Raw genomic sequence first — 25,495 nt, 5'->3', positions numbered from 1 at the left:
TTCATAAATAAGTAGCAAAGTAATGTAAAAATCGCATCATTGTGTCTCTACTCAGTAGTGAATATTAGGGACATACTCCTAATTTAAAAGAGTCTCTCAAGGACCCAATAGCGTAAGAGAGCGTTCACTCAATATAGACATAAAAAAAGTAGCGTGAAAACGCTATGACCAATCAGAACGCCGTCAGACCATCATATCAACGGATAACGGATGCATAAAAATCAAGCTTAAGCGTGTACAAAAAATATTGCATCTAGGGTTGGATCTTTAATTTACACAACTATTTACTCATTTTACTACAACTGTAATAACTTCTTATTAAGTCTCGGTCTCAAAACAACGTTGTGTCGATGGCGAAACTACCAAAACAATCATAGTTGATAGTTTGGGACATGGTTTAGGACCATGGTTTAGTAACTAAAGTCAATATTGACAGCTGTTTGAATTTAGTCAAATTTTATTGGTTCTATGGCGTGTAGCCCATGACACTGCATAGTTTTAGAACGAAGCTTTACACCATGAAATAGGATTACTAACACTATTTCTGAACTAAGCTGAACAGACCAATGAATATTTATTTCTATGGTTGTTTGTAAAAAGTGGCTACAGATATTTAATATCAAGCTATGAAGCAACGGTCTAACAGAAATGAGCATCATTAAATAGCTTAGATATATTAGCTTCGTTTATTATGTTATTTCACGTTTGAACTGGCAACAATGCATGCCGCTTTATATTTCGTCTCTCTGTCTGTCAACTGGTCGTATATATTTATCTCTGTCGTATGCATTAAAATACAGACCACGGAAATAAAGTGACCAGCAGTGCGATCCTGTAAACATATTTCCTGTTTAGTGACTTATCAATCGTATAAAAATAACATAGGCTAGGCAAGAAATTTCTTGCTACGGAGCTTACAGCATCTCACTACAAGGCTAGTATGTCTGCTCTTTGTTATCTATGCATTTTTTTGTATTTTATAAGCCAGTGAGTCCCCCAAGATAACAGTAGTGGGATTCTGTAAGCTACGCTTTCAATTAATCTACATTTCATTTCATCTCCCAAAATTTCATTTCAATGTAGCTCTCATTGGAGCCTCCGCGTCGTATGAGAGGAGCCACCATGTATATTGCGTTTACAAATACCTATTTTGAAACGTTGAAAACAACGTTATTTTGTTAAATAATCGCAATTACTAAATACCAGCTATTTGTAACAATTTGCGTATTCTTTGAAAAAATAATGATTAAGTTAACAAAATAATTGGAATGTGTAATATATTTACTCCTAACCATTTATCATTCGAACCCTAAACTATCTTCCAGCTTTTAATTTCCATCTAATGTACGTACAATAAAATTTTAGTCGGTCTTCAGCATTAGTGCTCTGATTAGTGTAAAGGTCAAGTGCATTTTACACATATTTTACAACAACGCATTTTTGACACAGTGGTACTGACAATTCCGTAATAGTTTTTTTTTCAATAGGATTTATCCCTCTTATGCTTCTCTTATGAGAAATTTTTTGTAGCATACATTATGTAGCATTGGACATATATGTCCAAGGTGGTACAAACTAAAACCAGAAAAATGAAAAATAAAAATTTAATGTTGATCCACTGGATTCAAATGGAATTAATGGGTATATGCTCACCTTATTAGATTTTAAAAATGGCGAATGTGACGTCATTAAAACTGATTTTTTATTATAATCGGAATGAATAATTTTTATTAAATGGTTTTTATACAGTGTGAGTCTTAGTCATAAGTGCAAATATTTTAGAGGTAATATATTAAGATACGAATATAGTAGGATACGTTTATGAGGTTTTTTTCCCAAACAAAATTAAAAATTTGGAATTTTTTGAAAAAAGTTTTGAATTTTTTTTTTAGTTTTTAGTTAAATCTAGCAGCCCTGAAAATATTTGCACTAATTTAAGACTCGCCCTGTGTATAAAAAGCATTTTTTTCATCTCCACAGAATGTCTAAAACACTTTAAACCATTTTTTTCATATTATACAGGGTGTCCCCGAAATAAGTGCAGATATCTTAAGGGGTAATAAATCTGGTCAAAAAAAACATCTTTTCTCTTTACCTTTTTTAAAATAAATTGAAAATAACCGAGTTATTTAACTTTGAAATTTTAAAAAATAATACATACATACATACATACATAGTACATACATTAAAAAATAATGGCAACATTTTGAGAAACGCGGGCGATAACCAGCTATAAGAGTTTTTCACGAGGTTTGTCAGCTTATTCGACGCCCCAGGTGAATAAACAAGTGGCACTAAAAAGTTTTTTAAAATTTCCCGGAAAATGTCAAGAAAAATATATAATTTTCAACAATTTCTTCTCGCAAAAAAAAATCTCATAGGCGTGTTTCTAGGACAAAATATACTAGGTACCAGTTAAAATATTTGCACTTATTTCTGGGACACCCTTTATAGAAAGAATTTTGTTAAGCAATTTTTATCTCTGCATCTACGGATACAGTGGTAATCTAAACTGCGTAATATTAAAAACTATAAAGTTGTCTGCAGACAGAGAAGCAAACAATTAAAAAAAAAATAATCATCTTCTTAATTAAGGGAAAAAAATAACGATCTAATATATTTTTTCTTCAAACATTGTGTAAACATGTAAAAATTCACTAATAATTTGAAAACAATAAAAGTAAATTTCCATAAAGCAACGGTTTAGTACTTATTCGCCTCCAAACTTACTTATTTAGCGTATTTTAACAGGTATCTGTTATGCTAACAACATTTATCTTTTATTTTCATATACCTACAATAATTTACACCATGCTAAAGGTAGAGTCGATGAACCATATGTGAAGGACAACTGGTTTTAAAATAAAAATCTGTATCATATAGTAACTATATTTTATTATAAGAAATATTATCTACTTTTAAAATTAACTACAATAAAAATATAACTTATATTAGTGTCTTATAAAATCAGTCCCAAGCATATTATTCCTTAATATCTAATTCATAGGCATATCAAAAAAAATCTAACTTCGTTCACTCTTAACATACGCTAATATCACAATATAAAGAGATTAAACTTTCTCAACCAGAGGCAAAAATATGTACTAAATAAATGCTATGCTATTTTCTAAGCCGGCGCTGGAGCAACTCCAAAAGCAGATATAAATACGTTGATTACGTAACGAGAAATACGCCAATTATGGTAAAATTATTAATTTTATTCGCTATACACAACGCTTTTTTGTCTTTGACGTTGTAAGTGGCATTCCATACAAGTCCTATACCAACAGCAACCTGCAAGATAAAATAATAAAGTCAGATATTTGTCAATATTACACAAAATCTAAGAGTTAAAATATACAGGGTGGCTTGAAATATAACAGATACCGCGGGAGCGTCTGAAAAGTGGCTCGCCCCTATAACTTTTTTATTTTTTCAGATAAAAAAAACGAGATTTGATATGTTAGTATATGACATAAATTAGGCTTGATTGACGTATTCAATTGTTTTTGGTCACTTTCTGTTTCACCGGACTACAAATTTTGATTTTTAAATTGCACCCTCGGTATTTTTTTACTTTATTCGATAGAAAATGACATTCTGAATAGAATGACATATTAAGTCAACTTTCTTCTGTAAAGTCTGTAAAATTATTCTGGAGATATTTCGACAGGCAAGACATTTTCTTTTTAAATTTTACTGTATATTTAAAAACTTTTTAGAACTGCCTATTCACCGCAAATTTTCCCACGTTATAATTGCTTAATCTTCTGATATTACCATGGTTACAGCTTTACTCTATGATTACGGCACTAAAAAGATGCAAATAGAGAAAAAAACCGGTGGCTCTCAAAGAGAAAATATGATTCTTTTACTGAGATCTACCAGTCCCGAAAATATTTGCACATATTTAAGACTCACCCTCTAAAAAGTTTTTTTGAATAGCACTAAACGGCGGTTAAATTGTGATAACCCAATTTCAAAGTAATAGCAGTTTTATTTTATATATTTTATTAAATTTAACCGTTTTTGATTTTTTTTCAATTTAAGTTCAAAATTTAATTTCAAAAATATATATTTTTTTAAAATAAATTTATGTTGCCTTTCATTTAAATTAGTTCTTACATTACTTTAAATTTTTATAACTTGATAAATATACCACACAGGATATTCATAAAAATATGATTCATTAAAATATGAAAATCGAGATTAAAAAAGTTTTTTTTAGTTCATTTTAAATAAAAAAAGTGTTTTTATATTTTCCATAATCCAAAGTAGAAACGCAACATTGCATGAAGTTATATTTCAAATACTATTTTGATTATTTCCAACATTAATGCATTATTTATGGCTTTACCTGAATACATTATAATTTTAATCTTACCTGTAAAAGTAAACTAATAGAAATAAGGGCTAAACTAGGGTAATAATATGGATGAGTCCTAAAAGTTTCCAAGACGTATCTGAATTGATTTGCATTTGCTGAGAACAGAGCTAGATCCATCATTCCCTGAGCCAGAGTTTTCTTGTGTTGGTAGACGTTCAAATCTGGAATGGTCTCACCGCCTATGGAACACGGAGCGATTTAGTAAGAATTATAACATTAAAATAGCTTGCTGACTTACTTGGAAGCGTGTTTACCCCGTTGCCTAGTTCAAAATCGTATCCCCACGGCCTAAAACCTGGACTACCAGGAAAATCAGGCAAACCAGACGGATTAACTTTTGCAACATCGGTTGGTGGTTTTGCAGCCTCTGGCTGGTCTGGATTAACTTGTGGATTTCCATCATTATCATCTGGACCCAGTCTAGAACCATAAGAAGATTATTAATAATATTGTTTGGCCGTATTTTCCTCAAAGATAACTTACCTGGGTACTATACTGAACGTAGGAATATCTTCAGGTTCTTTATGGTTAATAAATTCCACATCTGGATGTCCAGAGTCATCTTCACCAGATGGTTTAACATTTTCGGTATCTTAAACCAAAATAAAGAAGTTAGAAAAAATGTACCATTCCATACGAAATGCGATATAGTCATATTGGATTAAGAACAAAAATACAGAATAAAAATAATAATATATTAGGTAAGTATGCTTTAATTTTAAATTAGACGACATTAATTATAGGCACCTTCAAATAAAAATTAATAAATCTTAGACATATATAAAATGTATCTAAATATAAATGATGTGTGTTTTTGTAAGATTTTTCTTTTAATATCTTTTCTTGTTCGTATTTATAGATACTTATCTCATTTTAACGGACATAACATGATAATTTATCAAAAAGCTTACGACCATAGCTTTATTTAATTTCCATTGTCCTGTTAAGCTATAGTTTATACTCAGAGAATTGCATATTAATTACTTGTTATGTTGATTTTATAAATTGACTTCTCTTGAATATTTTAGCAAAAGAGCTAGTGAACATTGAATTTATTATACATTCAAACTTCTATCAAAATACAGAATTATTTTTATATGGTACTACAGTTAAATAGTGATATAAAAGCTTATGGTATTCTACTGCCAGATATGAGAGATATTGCATAAAAATTGAAAATGTTGATTGAAATTTAAAGAAGCTGTCGTAATTTTAAAGAAAAAAACATTTTACTCTTTCATTAATTAATATTCCTTTAAAGATTTAGTCCTTAATTGTTATTCTTATTATAGAGTTATACTATTTGTTGGCATTATGATTATTATCTATTGTACTTCCTTACTTGTGCCATTGGTAAAGAATCCATCATCAACACCAGGATATGGACGATTTACTACTTCTCTGTCATCATGTTCATCATCAGTTTCTATATGAGCTAAGGGAGCATCAGAGGTGTTGTTTCCTCCAATGTGAAGCAACGGCCTGACAGCGTTTGGTGATGGACTCCTACTCCTATCGGTGCCATTAGTCAAAGGTTTCAGCATCATATTTATTGAATGTCTAGAAAATAGATCATTAAAGATAACCATGTGTGATAACATTTATATTTCTGCAACACCATTCAACACTATCTGAGCTTTAATCATGAAAATTTTTCCCAATTTCATAATTTAATTTTTTTTCTAATACATCGTCAATACAACATTCGTGAATAGGGTATTACTGTATTAGGATCAATTTTATTCAGTTAGTATTCATAACACAAGACAAACATTAAGTCAATAATAATTATAGTTAGATATTCAGTCATTTCTGTTGATATAATCTAAGCTTATGTCATGAAGCAATGCAAATCATAAAAAATGTGTTATCTTCAATTCTAGGCAATTTTGAAAAATATATGTAATAACCACCTGCAGCGATTTAATGTGTATTTATTACTTTTAAATTGACATATCGCACCCTTAGTTATAAAGGGGCATAACTCAAAAATTACGGGTTTTCAGTTTTATTCATAAAGGGGCCTAAAATACTGCCCTCTATCGGTTTCTAACCGACTTACGCATAAAACGTACTTTTTTAAGTGTAGAAACCTATATATCAGCCTTTTTAGTACTGATGGATGCCGCGCGCTTTTTTTAGAACTAAACGGCCACCATTCAGTATCATGCCAACACTATAGTGAACAGGTTGTGTTTTCTTGTCGGCGTGTTTGTGATTGTGTCTTTGATTCACAAATTGTCAGGTAAATAATCATTTAATTTTTAGTGATAGGGGCCTATTTTTAGTTAGTGCTTTTTTATATTTAAAAGTGGTGCAATTATAAAGAGGTATTTAGGTTAATGCCCTTTTATTACTGAAATTATAAGTACATTTATATGATTATCTCGAAATGTGCCTTTTTTTTACTGACTTTGTTTAGACTTTGTCAATTTTGAAAAGCGCATTAGGTCTTAGTGCTCTTTTGATTTAAATTATGAAAATGTATACTTCTTAGCATTTCGAGTTAGGCCCATCTAGAACTAAATATTAGGTTGTGATGTTTCTTTTTTCCTTAGAAAATCGTCGGTGATGTCTGAAAGAGCTCGCAGAATGGTAGGTGTAGCAAGATCTACCTTACACAAGGTAAGCACTGGATTTTTTTTTGTTTTTATATGCGTTTACCCTTATTATGCCGCGCCATTTTTAAATTTTTAATTGGATTTTTTTTCTTTTAGGAAACCCTACCTTTAGAATTTCAAACCGAACCGGAAAATCGTATTGTTTTAGATCAGGGCATCGAACAGGATAATACAATAAACTCGATTATGGTAAATTTAGAATATATTATGTATGTATTTTTTAAAAGGCGTTTTAAATTTTTGTTATTATTCTTTAGACTTACGAATTTATTGAGACAGAAGAGTGTAGTAAAGAAAAATTCACTGAGAATTTCATCTCAAATCAATCTATTGAAGATACTAACGAAGATTTGGAGCTGGTAAATGTTATCATGACATTCAAAAAATTGCAATTTTGTAAATTAATGATGCTTGTTTTAGGGCAAAAATAGTTCTGTAGATAGAGAATGCGTTCAAGAAAAACCAGATCATCTCAGTTTGGATGTTAACGAACCAAATTTAACAAAATATTTGGATATAGTAGGTTTCAACCATTATAACAAAAAGTTCTCCAAAAAGTTGATTCTTTTTGTTTTAGTCTTTCAATGATTCTGTTGAAGTAGATCAAGGTCGCCCGAAAGAAAAATCAGATTACTCAACTTTGACCAATGAAAATAATTTGATTCAACGTTCGAATGTCGAAGTAAGCTGAAAACATTTTACAAAAAATTTAAAATCTTCACCGTTTTGTTCGTGTTTCAGGCTACTGAATCATTTACTGTTGAACTAGATAAAGAGTGTCCCACTAAATTACAGATAAAACGAAAATGCTGTACGGATGTAACAAACAAAAAATACCGCATTTCTCCGATTCACTCAAATGAAAGTGATGTTGACCACACCGATTCTGATCCGACTTATTCACAGGAAAACTATCAAATTAGGTATTCTTTTCTGAATGATATACTATCAACAAACTTCCCAGTGCCTGAAAATAGTTTGTCTTCGAATTCATCTTCCGATAATTCTTCAGAGTCGTCTACAGATGAAGAAAATCTTCAAGAGAATATTCACAAGGGAGGAAACGTTCTAGAAATCCCGAAAAATGGAAGCAAATTAAGGCCAAAAACTTCGAAACAGTGGGAAAGCTTACAAATCAGTATCCAAGTCCAAGAAACAAATTCCAGAAAGAACAATGAAATCACCTTGTCCTGAAAAATGTCGATTAAAATGTGGTGATAATATCGATACGGAAAATCGAACAGCGATATTTAATAGTTTCTGGAAACTTGGGGATATTAATAAGCAACGTGCATTTGTTGGGTCATGTATGAAAAATATAGTTCCCCTCGATACAAATACACGAATGCCGAAAGACCTAGAAATGCCAACCAGGCTTTTTACTTCACAGTAAATGAGTTTGCCAATACGAGTTTGCAAAACATTTTACAAAAATACCTTGGACATATCGGACAAGATGATTCGCACTGTGGGATTAAGATGGGTGAAAATGGATTTCTACAAGATGATAATCGGGGAAAACACAATCATCACCTACAAATTGATCCACTTCTTAAGGAGGATATAAAAAATCACATCAATTCAATTCCGAGAATCGATTCACACTACGTGCGATCGACTACTGAACGTGAATACATAGATGGCAGTAAAACTATTACTCAACTCTACAAAGACTTTGAACAAGATCAGAAATGAAAGAAGAAAAGCGCTGGAAAATATTGGATTTATTATAATATTTTTACAAGGGACTTCAATATCGGGTTTCATCAACCCAAAAAGGATCAGTGCGACCAATGCCTATCCTATCTTAATGCACAGGGAACATCCAAAGAAAATTTGGAAAAAGAATATAGAAACCATTTACAAGAGAAAGATTTGAGCCGCACAGAAAAGAAACAAGATCGTTCTGAAATATCAGACAATAAAAAAGTAGTGGTTTACGATCTCCAAGCGGTCCTACAGTGTCCAAGGGGTGATACTTCCGCTTTTTATTACAAATCCAAGCTAAATAGCTATAACCTAACTCTAGTAGAATTAGAAAAAATAGAAGATAATGCTAAAAAACATCATGCCTACAAAGATGTCCATTGTTTTTATTGGAACGAAACAGAAGGTAAACGTGGCGCTATTGAAATAGGCACATGCATTCTGAAATATTTTGACACAATATTTAGCTGTAATCCAAATTTACACGAGACCGGATTAGACATTACATTCTATTCTGACAACTTCTGTGGCCAGAATAAAAATAAATTTATTGCAAGTCTTTATTTATATGCTATCAATCGTTACAACATAAAAAGCTTGACACATAAATTTTTAATCAAAGGCCACACCCAGAATGAAGGGGACAATGTTCATTCTTTAATAGAAAAAGAAGTAAAGAGGAACCTAAAATCCGGTCCCATATACACTCCCCATCAATACGTCACTATAATAAAAAACGCAAAAAAATCCAAGCCGTCTTTCAATGTTCACGAACTCTCACACGAATGTTTCCTTGATATTAAAAAACTTCAAGAGGATCTGGGATGTAATTTTAGGGAAGATGTCCGAGGAAATGTTTTATCTTGGAATAAAATAAAAAGTCTTAAATTTATTAAAGACAAGCCATACAGTTTTTTTTATAGAACATCTTATTCTGATGATTACACTGAAGTAGTTGTGAGATCTCAAAGGAGAAAAATGAAAGCCATCGAAAAGTTACAATTGGGGCTGGTTTATCCAACAAAACTTGAACTTGGTGAAAATAAGAAGAAAGACTTAAGAGATCTCGTTTCAAAAAACCTAATACCTAGTTTTTATTCCGATTTTTTTAACTCGATTTTGTAAAATTTAGTGTTTTTTTAAATCATACTAAACTTGTAATAAGACTGGTTTATTTATAAGGGTTCCTATTGTTATACCAAAGTTTTACGAGTAGAATAAGAAATAAATTTTATTTTTTCAAAGTTTATAGTTAACGAGTAGCATAAGGCGTTACCGGATTTATAAAAATATAATTTTTATACCTACTGATGAAATGATTAAAATTTTGTTTTTGTGTATACTGTTGTTTCCCTTAAAATTGCTATAGTATTATAGTACCCAGAATCATTTTAGAATTTATATCTACAGAGGCACAATCATAAATGTTATAATAACAAAATCATAGTTTTTACTAATAAAAAGTATCATCTCAAAATAAACATCGCAATAAAAGTCTAAAATTGAACGAAAACAGGCACATTTCTAAAAACGTTTTTGTTTATTTTCAAAAAATTTAGAACTAAAGGGGCGCAACTGATTTTATCTAATTCTCAAAGCCACAAAATCCTCGATATCACTTTAATTGCGAAAAACTTTAACTACCTCTTATCTCGACTATAGTAACAATCATAAAAACAATTGCTTCGACATATCACACAAATGCTTTTCATAAAAATAACATTTATGTTAGTCTTTTACCATTAGACCAACACTTTTTGTCATTTATAAGAAAACTGTATTTTTGGGATTATGCCTCTTTAATACTAAGGGTGCGATATGTATTTTAAATAAGAAAATTATAGATTGTAATATATCAAAAGACGTTTTCCGACGTTTGGTTTCTGTTATTACTAGAAACAATTAACATATTTTTTATACGGAACACACATACACTTTAATTTAAAAATACAAAAAATCTATGATAGAGTAATATGTATGCCAGTGGCGGCTCGTGAGTTCTGAAGAACAGCCTCCACAAGAAAAAAACTTATCTACTGTTATTGTTAGGGCATTAAGTCTATCCTAGATTTCATACTCGAAATGAGATGTAACGTAAAAAAATTATCATGCCCTCAATTGTATACTAATTTCTTCCCTTTTGTCTTGGAGGTTGGGTAGATACTTGCCCCTGTACCCTTTAGTACCAGCGTCCATTGCTATTTAGGAATAAGTTTCGTTTAAAACTATTTAAAGCTCTGAAGGAATAGAATTTGGAAACATGTATTAATCCAGAGTAAATTATTTATGTTCCTAAAATATTAAACACTACAAATTTGATATAAACATAAAATAGGAATTTATTTCTTTGGTAACAGAGAGAACAAATTCTTTATTATCTATTGTCAGTTGCAAATAAAGCAAAAGACAATTTTCTTTATTTTTTTCTCACCGAATTAATGGAAAACTGTATGTAATTATTTTAAATTGAGGGAACTGAGAATTTTTTTCTATTTTTCTTTGTTTAAGCTGCAATTTTATATTTAAACTCTTATTATCTACAATTTCAAGTCTATTTATTTTTTCTTTAATTTTCTTATTTGTTGTTTCTAGTTTTTAACTTATTTTTAGCAATAACAAAAGCAAAACAAGTATATAGTTTATATTATACCGGGTGCGTCTCGAAAGAGACTCACCCCTATAACTTCTTTATTTTTTCAGATAAAAAAACGAGATTAGGTATGTTAGTATATGACATAAATTAGGATTGATTGACGTACTCCATTGTTTTTAGTCACTTCCTGTTTCACTGGAAATGACTACAACTTTTGATTTTTAAATGGCACCCTCGGTATATTTCTGATTCATTCGATAAAAAATAACACTCTGAATAGAATGGCATATCATATGTCAACTTTCGACATTTTCATTTAAAAATATCGTATTTTAAATTTCAAACTAGAGTGTCATGATTATGCTAAAAACACTAATTTTTAATCAAGGAGCTTTAGAAAAATAACTTTTGATCGTCTAATGTTTTTCGTGTCTTGTTCTGGCCGGTTTAAAAATGCCCAAATCGTATTTTTAATCGTATCTCAATTTTTTCAAATGGAACAAGGATGGCTCATTAGCATGTTTGGAAAAAGCATTTCTCACGAATAATTTGATACCACACACTTGGCATTTCGAGTGAAATTGTCGTTATGAATCGCATGTTAAAATGTCAAAATAAACCATTATGCGAAAATGTCATGTCGAATGACATCATATGTCAAAAGTTAAGATATGATATGTCATTCTATTCAGAGTGTCATTGCCATCGAATAGAGTAGAAATATACCGAGGGTGGCATTTAAAAATTCAAAGTTGTAGTTGTTTCCCGGTGAAACAGAAGACTGAAAAATCAGTCTGAATACGTCAATTAATCCGAATCTCTGTCGTATAATAACATTCCAAATCTTGTTTTTTATATGAAAAATAAGAAGAGGGTTGAGTCACTTTCGAGACGCACCCGGTATAAAATAATTAACAAATTCCTTTAAAATAATTATTTTTTTTAATTTAAATGCAAAATTCACCATGCATTTTCAACCCAATATTTCTTACCATTGTTTTATTATTGTGATTTTCTTGGCATATTATCAAAGATCTATTTGCATCATAATTAATGTTTTAAGTTTATAAAATAAAATTTTACTATAAAACTTACCCTGCGTCTTTGTCAAACCTTGAGTGTCCTTTAGATGTGCGGTAAGTTATGTCCATGTAACAGCGGCAGTAAATAAACGCATTTGCATAATTTTATCCTTCTGACTGCAACAGCAAACACCCGTCTTCCACTAGCACGCGATTCAGCGCAACAAAACAAATAGTTTTAACCACAAGTTGTTTATGCAGATGAACCGTTACCGATGCCCGATGCCAAGTCACAGAAGAACAATACCGATATTCTTGTATATAAAAAATCAATATTTCTGATGGAGTTGTGTTGCGACCGAACGTCGCCACAATATTGACCGCGGCGCTCGTGCTTCGTCCGGTTTTGAACGTTTTCGACGAGGGAATTTTCAGAAATTACTTAGCCGCTTCCACCGAAGCGATTTAATTATAATTCGCAAATTACCGGCCGGCTGCAGACAGGTCGCCAGTGTCAACCTTTAGAAATCTGGGTGGACCAGCAATACGTAACTGAAATCCAAATAGCATAAATAGATTTTCCGACTAGAGAAAGTGCGTGTTTCTTAATAATTTTCAACGTGAACAGTTTTCTGCGGATCAATATAGGCCTTGTTTATTATAGGGTATTTGCACGAAAGTGTTTAAGAACAAAGCAAAACATTGCAGATAACGTATGATCGAACAAAAAAGCATATACATATACTCACTGCATCACTCAAACCATACATGTACTCACTGAAAGAGGGCAAAATATGCCACTGAATTTGTAATCTACGGATACAAAATTTTCTGTGTGTTTCTGTTATTTAGTCGTAAATAAATTTGTCCCACCAACCAAAAATAATTTTAATTCTTTAAAGGGTGTATCTCCCTTTGTCGTCAGAAGGAATAAAAAGAGCAATTTGTGTTTCTGAATTATAAATCCAGTAGTATTTAACAAAATATAAACATTTTTATTTCTTATCTTTTGTTTCTGTTACGAACTACCGAGCTGTTTTCAGAAAAGAATAATTGTGGTTAAATTGGTGGTTGTCTTATTTATCTTTTTATGATTAGATTCTTGTTAACAATAGCGGGACAGTTAAGAAAATAACTTATCAAAAATTGTGGTATTTCCTGTGACAAACGCCACAAAACATACTGATATACTAGAGGAATATTTTTTGAATTTCTGTAAATCCTGTAAAACAAGTTGCTTGTATCTAATATTTTCGTATTTATACTCGTAATATGGTAATATAAACATAACATATATGTTAAATTTACAAGAAAGAAAACCCAAAAAAGATCCAGTGGTTCTCAAAATTTAAGTAAAAAATCATTTTTTTTTGTGGAAATTTTCAAAGTAAAATAACTCGGTTATTTTGGACTAATTTTGAAAAACGGTAAAGAGAAAATATGTTTCTTTTATCGAGATCTACCACCCCTTAAAATGTCTGCATTTATCTCTGGGACACCCTGTATAGTTACTTACACAGGGTTTCTCAGGAAAGTGCCAGCCCCCGAGGAAGCATTTTTTTAAATTGTATTATATATTTGGATTCTATATCTATATATATTCTAGATCAATATTTTTTTAAATAAAAGTTTTCTTCTTATTTGAAGGTGTCATATTTTAGTTATATTCTTGTAAAAATTTGATACATATGATCCAAGGTATCCACAAATTCATCCCATTTTTGTTCTCTTTGTTTCAATGATCATCAAAAATGAATGAAACTTAATTTTTACATTTATATGGTCATAATCGAGGTACTTCTTCGTAAAACGCTCTGTATAGCCTGTGCAGATCTTTAATAAGTTTTATGAATTCTCCTTTTAGTGTAATTTAAATTTTTATTCGTCATAGTTCAAAGCCCCGCCGTTTAAGTTTATTTTGAAGATTTCGATGAAACAAATAAGCATACTGTTGACACAGTGCCAAAATCTAAAGAATATAAATAATACAGCTCTTAACATTTCCAACTAAAACAAACATGTTTTTTACTAAGAATAAACATATATATATCTACATATACCTCTGAATTATGTTTGTCGGAATTATGTACCTATTCTGATTAAATCGAAAAAATTATAATTTAACAGTGAAATCATAATAATTATGGTTTTTACTTTCAAAGCTATATAGATATGGAGCAAATGCGCACGGCCTTCCAAGAATGTTGATCGATTAAAGTTTTGCAGAAATATGTAAATTCCATGATATGGTGTAATTGTACCAATTACGCATAGTTAACTGCAGCGGCTCTAATAATTCAGACAGAGGTAGGTAGCTGCCAACGTAACATTACTAATATTTTTTAACAAATACATTTTTAACTTAAACAGTTAGGGATTTATTAGTTAATAAAAATACCTATATATTTATAAAATATACATAGTTAGTTGCCTATATTCAATACCAATTAAACTTTTAGTTACGTAATCGAGTGTCCGATTTTTAAGTTCATTGTAGCTCGGCTGTAAAAAATGTCAATTTGCCACATTTATTTATTTATTTCCTGATATTGTCATTCGTTTTGGCACTTCAATTTTGTATTACGAGTTTTTGGTTTAAATAAATTGTGTTGTGATACGTTAAGCTTTAAAGTGTTTACTAGCGGACCTTGCAGTCGAACATTTTGTTCTTTTTAGAACCTCTTTTAGTGCGAAGTGTACAAGATAGCTTAATAGCCGTAAAAACCCATCGCAACTTTATTAGAATATTTTGAACGGGAAACGGATTTAATTATGAAATCAGCGAGAACCGAATTATCACTATCGCAACTTACAAAGCTCCTTGTGGAAAGAAGTACATTCTAAGATGTTAAAATTCAAATACATTTTAATTAAAATATACTGCGGCCTCTCCATAAGAGCAATGAGAGAATTTATGTCCCAGGATTGAAGGACAGAAGATCGAGTTTGACATAAGTCCATCCTTGTTCAGTAGATGGATGTAATGCACATGCGCCGAAATGCTACTTTTCTATTGGCCGAATGGTGTCGAGATGGGTTATCGATTTATTTTTGGACGCGTCGTCGGCGTTTTGTTTTCAGTTTGGACTTGGGCAGTCGCCATTAGTGTTTTCTCTAACTTTCTGTGTTTTCCACGTGTACTGTGTTTTCGTTTGTATTTTAATCTTTGTGCGTTTATTGACAATTTTGTGATTTAGTTTTAAAGACTTTTGCTGTAGTTTAATTAATAGAACAATGCGAATGGGCTACTGCTTTTTGTGTGGTAGAAGCCAACTAACCAAATTAATAATAGAAATTTTTCTCGATGTTCGTTTGTTTCATGAAAGCAAAATCAGAAATGAAAGGGATGTTAATATAAGACAAAAATATACGAAACTAATTTTATTCAAAAATCAATAATTGTTAAAAGCATTATATTTAGTCTTACTATTTTAAAATAAAAATGACATTATAATGTAAAGACTAAAAATAGAGACTACATAAGGCTAATTCTAATGCTTACACAGTTACACACAAACTGTCTTATTGTAAATTATTATTGTTTATTTTTCATAATATAAAAGAGTATTTACAATGCAACAATGTAAATAATTATATTTTTTGTATCTAGCTTGATTTATGTATAAACTTAATATGTACATACTTTTAGTTATATTTGTTTAATAAAAAATATGTTAATAATAAAGAATTACTTTTGTTTCATTTTAAACCAGGACTGATGTTGATTATTGATCATAAATACATGGGCAGTAAAAGAAACAATAGACAGTAAAAAATGTACTGTTATACTTTGTTTTGCTGCAATTTTTAAGTCGAGTGAAATAGATATGCAATTTGTAATACTAAGTTCTTAAGACAGTTCCTTAATTGAGGTTTTACTAAATTATTTTTTGAATTTTAAAAAAAGTGAAATAGATATGCAATTTGTACTACGAAGTTTTTAAGACAATTTCTTAATAATTGTGGTTTTACTAAATTATTTTTTGAATTTAAAAAAAAAATATCGTACCTGTCACTTTTTTTCATTCGTTTTATTTAATAATAATTGTCTAACACAACAAAGTCTACTTAGAACGATATGATATAAATATAAATGAGTTCATTAAAAAATGGTCTGATTAAAATTAGTACCTAAATAAGCAAAAATTATCCCCTCATAAAACAAGAAATTAAGGAGTTCAGTAAAAGGATTGCAACTATATATTTTATTCAGTAAATTTTCATAATAGTAAGTATAAAAGCACAATCTCTAAAACGACAATATGAATAATGTATATTAAGATTTAACTCGAGTTTCAGTGAAAAAACTATATTGATATTAAAATATTTTAATACCTTCAGAATACTAATTACATACCATAAAATAGGAGTTTTTACGATGCGGGAAGCCTATCTAGAAAAAGAATTTTAGAAATCAGCAATGGGATTCTGTAAGCTCTGTAGCAAGAAATTTCCTATCGAGCCTATGCTATTTGTATACGATTGATGAGTCACTAGACAGGGAAATGTTTACAGAATCGCACTGCAGATACCTATACGCTACTAGGAGCCCCCCATTGTGAGACAGATATAAAATAATTTTTATATACCTATTCCATAGCCTATTCTTTTAAATGTCTGTAATATTTATAATAAACTTATTTTACGAGTAGAAGTATTGCACCAGCATCAAAATTAATACTACTTGTAAAAAACTGTTGCTCCTTGAGTTTGTAATAGATATAAACAAAATAAACATTCGAAAATAACTAAATCGAAGATATCTGAAAACTTTTGGTCGAAAAAGTGTTTTGCCATAACATGTTGGATACGATTAAAATATCTCGTTTGATAAATATGCGCATAATGTTACATTATCAAACTTATTTGATTTCAGAATATTTAACAAAAAGCTTCCAATTTTTCGAAAGATTTTAGAGAACGTCTTTAACCTCAACTTAAAATAAATAAAACCAAAACAAAACATATCATATATCATATGATTTGGAACTGTCCAATCAAAGTGCTTACAGATCGAGCAAGCGCAGAAAACCTCCTCCCGAACAAGGATAGACTTATGTAGGAAATGCATTGACATTCTATAGCCATCCTTCAACATCGGGACAGGAATTTAAGCGGTACTCTCCGTATATTTTATTAAAATGTATTTGTTAAAATTCAACAAGTTCATTTTTTTACTATCTATGTCAGCCAGTCAAATAATTCTTCTTTTGCAAATGATTCGCCGCGCTGCGCCGTGGTAAAAAGTTAATTTCTAGAAAATATAAATCCCGAACCAACATTTTAACTATTCTAAAACTAGCTGCTGGCAATTTTTTATCGCAGTAACCTTTGAATAAGGCAGTAACTTTGCGATCGATATATCAATGCATGTATACCTTATGTATACGCAAGATAACAAATTCAGGCGGTTCCGCGCGCTTTTATAATTTGCGCGTAAATCTATAGCGTAAATATATGATTTTCAGATAAATGCTTTTGAATACAGAGATATAGAGTTAAAATAATAATCCAAAATTAATACATTACATATATAATTAATAATTCATATATAAAATACAATCAAATCTGTGGCGAGCACAGGTGATCATAGGCCAGACAGCTGATAAGAATATGACTGTTGCTACATAAATATTATATCATGGTCATCATCATATTCGGTATTTTGAACATCATAAATTTTAATCGGCATAAAATTAATCAATTTATTTTTGACGTATGACGTTTGCAAAAATTTGGTTAGAAATTCAAACTGTGACATCTCAGATGTTTACTTTTTGATTCAAAACTCCTTTTCTTTATCCAAATTTTGCAGTTTTTCTAATTTTATAAAACATTAAAACTAATGGAAGATTTAAGAGATGACCAGAAAAATTTCTTTCGATCTGGTGTTTGTCATTATTGTAAAAAAATTTGTCTTCCTATAACGAGGTGCAAATCCTGCAAAATATTAGCTTATTGTTGCAAGGATCATCAAGTTAAAGATTGGAAAAGCCATAAAAGGCTATGCCAAGTTATTGCGAATGAAGGTACCTTTTTGAAATATAAAGTAGATAGTTATAACGATCTTTTAAATTATAAAAAACGACGAGGCTGTTATTGGCAGTATAAACTGGGACGCCAATTAAAACAGTATGAATCACAAATGTGGCTGTTTCCAATATATTGTGCTGTGTGTTTTTGCAGAGAAGATGTATTTCCATGTACAGATTGTTTAACAGAATATTATTGCTCTAAAGGCCATCAAGATAAACATAAAACCCACCATAAAATTTTTTGCAAGGATTTCCGATTGTCTTTAGACTTAGATTGTTTCTTTTATAACAACACACCGTTATTTGTTTTAAAATCTAAAGAAATTAGTGATGAAATTAATTGTATTCCAGAAGATATAAATTTTCTCACATCACTATATGATTCCTCAGTATCAAATAGAGATTTACATTTTATAAATAGTTGTGATGAAATATTAAGCGGTCTAACAATTTTGTTTGGCTTGGAACATGGAAAGGTTGTTACTAATCGTAAAATATATGATAAATCATTAGTAGTTCATTTAGTAGGTGCCTCAATTTTTGAATTAAGTTTAAACTGGATTTTTATTACTGAGACATTTATTCATTACATACAAAATTTGGAAAAAATTACTTTTATATTTGTAGGACCAGAATGCTTTCAAAATGATTTTTTTAAAAATGTAAAAAATGAACTTTGTAATAATTGTAAAAATAAAAATTTAGATATAAATCCAGAGTATTACAAATGCCTGTATCATGAAAAAATATCTGAATTAAGAAAACCTGACATTGTGATAGCATTTAATAGTGGTTTACACGAATTTGTTGACAGTAAAAATGATAGTTGGAAAAATAGTTTAAGCTCATTAATGTATTATAGTGATGTTCCTTTAATTTTAACTGCCTATACTGAAATTGAGATAAATGCTGATCTAAATCTAATTAGAAATGTTGCTAATATAGATATAATTTATGGTCCAAAACAAAATCCATATTCAAATTTAAAGCCTTTGTTAGACTGGGAAAATAATTTACACCCTGTATATTATATAAATAATTATGTTGCTGTGTTAAAAAAAGTAATATAAATTTTATAAAATAAGGTAGCATGGTTTAATATTTTTTTAACTCTTCTTAACAGTAACTGCTGATTTTATTATATGTATGCAAAGTACATACAATTTACACACAACTGTCTTAGACACTTTACTTCCTAAAGAAATAAAGTCCTTCAAAGTCTATATACAATTATATTTTGCAAATAGATTTCCTTTCCTTGTACAGTTATTAAAAAACAAGTATTATATTTCTAGAATTTATATTGTTTTTCTAGATTAATAAAGATGATTTCTAACTGGTATAAGACAAAGACTAACTCCATATTTTTCTGTTTTAATTTTATTGAACTTAACATTTTCTTGGGGAATATGAAATGTAAAATATGTAAAACTCTAAATAACTAATTTTTTTTATATTTTATTAAATATGGTTTAAAAATATGATATTGGTACTTAGACTTGCAAAGATAACATAATATAAAATAAAAATATACTATAAAATCTACTATTAATTATAAATACCTAAAAAATGCTTTGGGTTTTGGACAGACATTGATATCTACCGTACAAACCAATCTGATTTGTGGTTGACCTTACTGGGGATTAGAAAAAAAGGTTGGCTTGGGCTAATGACAAACTAAATTACAAGGTAAAATAGACATAAAAACTGTCTATAAAGATGAAGCCAACAATCGCTTTAAATGTTTAGTCATGGTATTCATTTTTTGTTATTTATTTTCATTATTTAGTTCATCATTAACTTGATGTTTAAACTAGAAATATATATTTTTCTATTTTAGCGTTAAATATATAAATATTTCTTAATAAAAATTACATGTTATATTACGTAGGTATTTACTCAATTTAATTCCTTTAAATGAAAACATTCTATCATTAAATATTTTAATTTGTTTTTAATAATTGCGGAAACTATATAATTACATTCTTGTCGTACAAAGATTATTACTTTGGTACCCATTAATAATGGGTTTTCTCAAAAATGATCAGTATAAAAAAGAAGGAATAGTTAAACAAATAATTACTAAAAAGACAATTTATTGTTTTTAATAGTAATGAAAAGGCCGCTTAAAATATTTAAACTTTTATAACCCCTTGTAGAGGTTCTTAAAAAAAACTTAAAATACATTTAAACTGTTCAATGTAATAAAAATGAAAGTATTTAATATTTCAATGACGATATTGTAAGATTTAAGATATTGTAGGCTTTTCCTATTTAAACACTAAAATGTTCATGATTTCGTTCATATTGTTTAACATTTAAGTAGCTCAGCGTTGATAAATCTGATGTACCTACACTTATTTTTTATATCTATCCATTTCACGTCAATGGAAAATATTATTTCAAGATAAATAATTTCAATTCAAAATATTGAATATACGTATCACAGCTTATTTTCAACCAGCTGGCCATCTTCACTTTTTTGGAGTATTCGCGTTTCACCTGCCGCGCCTGTACTCGTACACATGCCAGCAGTCAAAGCGCAAGTCTCATAAGAAGTCAGAACAGAGCTCAAACTTACACACTATATATTATACTGTACCATTAAAATATAAGGTACCATTACCATAGTAGAAACTAGTAATATACTTACTAGAAATAAAATTATAAAAATTGAAAATGATTATTTACTTATTTTTATTTCTATGATTTCTTCTATAATTCCTATATACCAATACCAGAACATGGGAATCTTACAAATTAGACGAGATATATACTCTAAGGAAATATGGTATACCTCTCTATACAGTGCTAATACGTATGTATATGTAAATCTAAACGATACTGATCTATAGATTAGTTGACTCTTGTAGTAACCACATTAAGAACCTTGAACCAAAAATTAAAAATACAATACAACTCTTAAAGGTACATACTTAATACATATGCAAAACAAATTGTTAGAGATGGATGGTATTGTCCTCGCCTTTGTATTTTCTACACCCAGTCAAAATAAATACGTTAAAAGCATTAACATTTCTCTTATTAATCAATGTTTATTTAACATTACATTTTATAATACATATTTATTTAACGCAATTATTCAGTAAATATCTCTGATTTTTTTTCAGTTTTTAAAAAAAGTCTTGTATTAACTCAATTTAGTAAAAGAATAATATATAGGGTGATGTAAATAGTACAGGCATAAACTATAAAGTGTGTCCACCGAGACAGGGAATATTTTGACAGACGATATCAAACAAATTGCAGAAAATTAAATTTGCCTCTGAATTAAAATGACAGATACAACTGTCATTGTCAGGGATCCTTGTGTTGGATCTTTAACTACCTCTACCTTCCATATTTTGAACTATACCTATAAACCCTATCGCACTCAATATGTTGGACAAACTATACATTTAACAATATATATATTCTATATAAATATTTTAATTTTAATGAAAATATTTTTTACTATACGCTGGCAAAGTAGGCACTAGGCACCTTGAATAAATTTAACAAATTCAAATTGAATTTCAATTTCTGAAATTTAAATCTTGAATGTTTTCTTCTATATAGGACAGATACTCTATATAGGTTGAACCAAATTCACAAATGCTTTTTTCAAAAATTAGTCACCAAAAAATGGTTGATTGTGATTTTTTATAGAATCCTGATCTAGATATGTCACATACAGGGTGTTCAAAGAGCTAATTGTAAATTTAATCTACTACCTATATACAGGGTGGCGCACCTCATTCGCCTCGGTTGATTATACGAAAACGGAAAGATGTAGTAACAAAATATTTTATGGGTATATGTGGAGAAGTAATGTGCACAATTTAAATTTATTTTGAAATGTACCAGCTCTGCGAAATAGGACAAGAAGTTTTTCAAAGAAACGCTTATCAGGAAGATTCCTATTTGGATATCTTTTAGCATAAGCCCTTGAGGCCAAGAAACAATCTTCCTGACAAAATAATATCACTAGTAACATATCTATTCGTTCCGCCAGCAGATACTGCTTTATTTTTCTTGGTGAAGTAATGAATACTTACTTATTAAACCATTTAGGTAAATTTAAGTAAACTGTTATAAATTATAAATAATAATGTCCATAAACTAATGTCGACTTTGATAATAGTTACTAACTGTCACTAGAAAATTGCCATGGCGACACCAGCCATCTTGATTGCAATTTTATTTAAAAATCGCTTTTTATTCAAAATCTAAGCTAGATAGGTATAGGAAACCCTAATATAGTTTGAAAGAGCATTTGAATCTGCTTCGATTTATTTAAAAAAATACAGGATGTTGCATTTGAAATAACGAAGTTTTTATATAAAATATATCCTTAAAATAGATCAGCAACTTTTGATAGCCCTGTATAAATTTAATGGAACCAATACCATTTTTCAGTAAAGTTTATTTATCTACCTTTAGACTCAGCATAAGAATTAATTCTGAAAAGTAATGTACAGGGTATTAATAGTCTATTCTATTATAGCATGCAAATTAAATATCTTTAAATATCTCAAAAACTAAAGATTTTGAACATATTTAACCCTTATAATAAATTCCTTTTTTTGAGCTCAAGAATCCAAAAATTAAATAAATTACCGGGTGTTCTATAAGAAAAAATATAACTTTGGTATGGATCTTAGTTCTGAGACACCCTGTATATTTTAAAATAATTTTAAATTGTGCACATTGTCTCCCCACATACACTCATAAAATATTTTGTTTCTACATCTTTCCGTTTTCGTATAATCAACCATGGCGAATGAGGTGCGCCACCCTGTATGTGCGATATAATCAAAATATGTTTTTAACTAAAAATTTTAAAAAATCCATTTTTTGCGAAAAAAACTCATATACATACATGTTTCTGGGGTTGCAATATCCTCATGAACTCCTAAAATATTTGCACTTATTTAACCCTCTGTATATTTTTTTCATCCAAATTTAGATATCATTTTATTTTCCTCCAAATTTAGATTAGTAACATTTTTAAGTTATTTTTTCGGAGTATTTGAATAAGCTGGATAAGGCTACTACATACATTTATCTTTTAAACATAGTATAAAACTTCCAAATTTAATCCATATCGGTTTCAACTAATTTACATTAAGGACAAGTATTTCTAAGATATTTATTCCCCTTAATTAATGTGTTTAAATCTTATTGTGTAATAAGACTAATTAGTACTTATGGTGCTACAGAACCCCTTCCAATGGTACTCGGTGGATTTGAAAGTAAACTCAATTCTTGGCCGCTATTAGCCAGTTTCAAGTTTGCCGGGCCACTACCAGTGCGGGGTCTAAGATTTTTTGAATTTTTAATCTGTTTTTGCAGGTATGTATACGATTTATATATTACAGAAAAAAAATCATCAGTAGAGTGTATATTCATGTTTTTCAAATTATTTACTCTTATTTTCTTGTTAAAAGTTTTGATATTTTTGTAATTTTTAAAGAAATTATGATAATATAAAGAATTTATAATTATTTAATTATAGTACATAATTAACATAATTAATTATAGAGGTGTTTAAACTTTTATTTGAATGGGTATAATTAGTAAATACTGTATGAAGCAAAAAGGTTTATGTTTGATATGTTTATCAAACAGGGTTTAATTTTATAAGTTTAACAAATTCAAATGTAAGTTTTCATAAGAATTGTTAGTCATTCTTTAATCATTATACAAAGCACTCTTCAAAATAGTTTTATGATAGCATAATCAAAAAGTTTTATAATTAATTAATCACATTGTATTTAATGTGTGTATTAATATTAATACTAACATTGTGATTAATTTAATTTTGATTCTTTAAAGGTACATTTATTCGATTTTTTCATTTTATGTTTTAATAACGCTCTTTATATTCATTTAGTTAATTGATATTTTAATTGTTAATTAAAATATCAAATATCTTTGTCTATGTGTAGTTTTTGAAGTAAGACCTGTCACCTCAAGAGATAAACGATCTACCAAAACTCTGTTGCAATATGCAATCTTTAAACATATACTTATATCTGAATAAATCAATAAACATGTAATTCATAAATTAGTGAAACTTTGCACCTTAATTTTAGTAACAAGCAGTGTTTGCGTAGGACTGTCTCGAAATCATATGCAAATTTTTTCAGATAAAATATTACACGATGATTAAGTTGGTAATCCTCGTTGTTGCGTCGTTCGCCGCCACTGCTTGGGGCTTCTCCGCTGGAGCCCCGTTATCAGTGTGCGATGACATGTTGCCCAAGCACCCTGTGGATCCGCAAAAATCCACAATGCCTTACAAAATCACCATTAATAAGGAAGAAGTTGGACCTGGAGGAGAAGTCGAGATCAAAGTTGGCGGAAAGTTCTTTTTAGGTATAATTTATATTTATAATTAATCTCTATAAATAATACCCTATGATCTAAATATTTGAGACAGTACTGTTTTCGGTGTGTGTAAATGTTCAGTATCATAGTACTTCCGGACTTCCTGTTGTACCGGAACTAGAGTTCTTTAATTCAATGATTTAACCTTTAGATGATTAATTTAAAAGTAACGTAATTTGAACTATACAGGGTGGTCCGAATTGTTTCCGGAAACTTCGGCAGCATATTCTGCAGATAAAAATAAGTAAAACAGTTCGTATAAATGTACGTCCTAAATTGCTTAGTTTCGGAGATACAGGGTGTAGAAATTTCATTTTTATTTTGATTTTTTCCAAATAATTTTTGAAATAACGGCAATATTTGGATGAAAATTGGTGGAAGTTTTTGACATGATAATGTCAAATTGTAGAGGGCGTAACCTATATGTGTTTAACTGTTTTGATGAGTAATAACTTTTAGTCGGTACCTGTATAAAGCCACCGAGTGAAAAAATATATACATTTCCGTGACTTTTTACTTTTTACATAAAAAATATCTCTTGGTAAAAATCGCTACACGCAACCGTTCTCAAGATATTTAGAATGGAAATAGTCATTATTGACAAAAAATAAACACGTTGCGTAGATAGTTATTTGACTGAAATAATAAATTTGGGAAATTTTTATTTTTTTAAATTAATCATAAATTTTTCTGCGAAAAAATGATAAAACAGTATCTGTTAATCTTTTGACACAAAA

The 25,495-nt window shown here is 29.6% G+C and overlaps 2 protein-coding genes and 1 long non-coding RNA gene across 3 annotated transcripts; 2 read left to right on the top strand and 1 right to left on the bottom strand.

Annotated features, from left to right (window-relative positions):
- Positions 1-3,123: 3,123 nt before the first annotated feature.
- Positions 3,124-12,459, bottom strand: LOC115891062. The gene is made up of 6 exons (XM_030911460.1): positions 12,404-12,459; positions 5,730-5,947; positions 4,871-4,979; positions 4,626-4,807; positions 4,385-4,566; positions 3,124-3,294 (listed from the first exon to the last, which is right to left on the bottom strand). The coding sequence occupies exons 1-6, from the start codon at positions 12,457-12,459 to the stop codon at positions 3,175-3,177; spliced, it is 867 nt and encodes a 288-aa protein (XP_030767320.1). The 3' UTR covers positions 3,124-3,174.
- On the top strand, positions 7,286-8,044 carry LOC115891063. Its single transcript, XR_004051743.1, has 4 exons — positions 7,286-7,367; positions 7,429-7,527; positions 7,586-7,690; positions 7,750-8,044. It is a non-coding gene; the product is annotated as an uncharacterized LOC115891063 (long non-coding RNA).
- A 5,625-nt stretch (positions 12,460-18,084) lies between the features above and the next one.
- LOC115891064 lies at positions 18,085-24,530 on the top strand. The gene is made up of 3 exons (XM_030911461.1): positions 18,085-18,359; positions 23,588-23,720; positions 24,518-24,530. Exons 1-3 carry the CDS (start codon positions 18,176-18,178, stop codon positions 24,519-24,521), a joined length of 321 nt encoding a protein of 106 aa, XP_030767321.1. The 5' UTR covers positions 18,085-18,175; the 3' UTR covers positions 24,522-24,530.
- Positions 24,531-25,495: the final 965 nt, after the last annotated feature.

The sequence above is a fragment of the Sitophilus oryzae genome, unplaced genomic scaffold, assembly GCF_002938485.1.
Source record: "Sitophilus oryzae breed Bouriz unplaced genomic scaffold, Soryzae_2.0 scaffold_959_pilon_pilon, whole genome shotgun sequence".
NCBI classification, from domain to species: Eukaryota; Metazoa; Arthropoda; class Insecta; order Coleoptera; family Curculionidae; genus Sitophilus; species Sitophilus oryzae.
This window is presented reverse-complemented; position numbering and strand designations above follow the sequence as displayed.

Bases quoted from the DNA above. Each gene is read 5' to 3' on its own strand.
- LOC115891062 (XM_030911460.1), bottom strand. From the start codon at position 12,459: ATGGACATAACTTACCGCACATCTAAAGGACACTCAAGGTTTGACAAA. The intron at 4,567-4,625 runs GTAAGTCAGCAA...CGTGTTCCATAG, and splicing joins CGGGGTAAACACGCTTCCAA to GCGGTGAGACCATTCCAGAT. The intron at 3,295-4,384 runs GTAAGATTAAAA...TTTATCTTGCAG, and splicing joins CTATTAGTTTACTTTTACAG to GTTGCTGTTGGTATAGGACT.
- LOC115891064 (XM_030911461.1), top strand. From the start codon at position 18,176: ATGGAAGATTTAAGAGATGACCAGAAAAATTTCTTTCGATCTGGTGTT. The intron at 18,360-23,587 runs GTACCTTTTTGA...ATGGTGCTACAG, and splicing joins CCAAGTTATTGCGAATGAAG to AACCCCTTCCAATGGTACTC.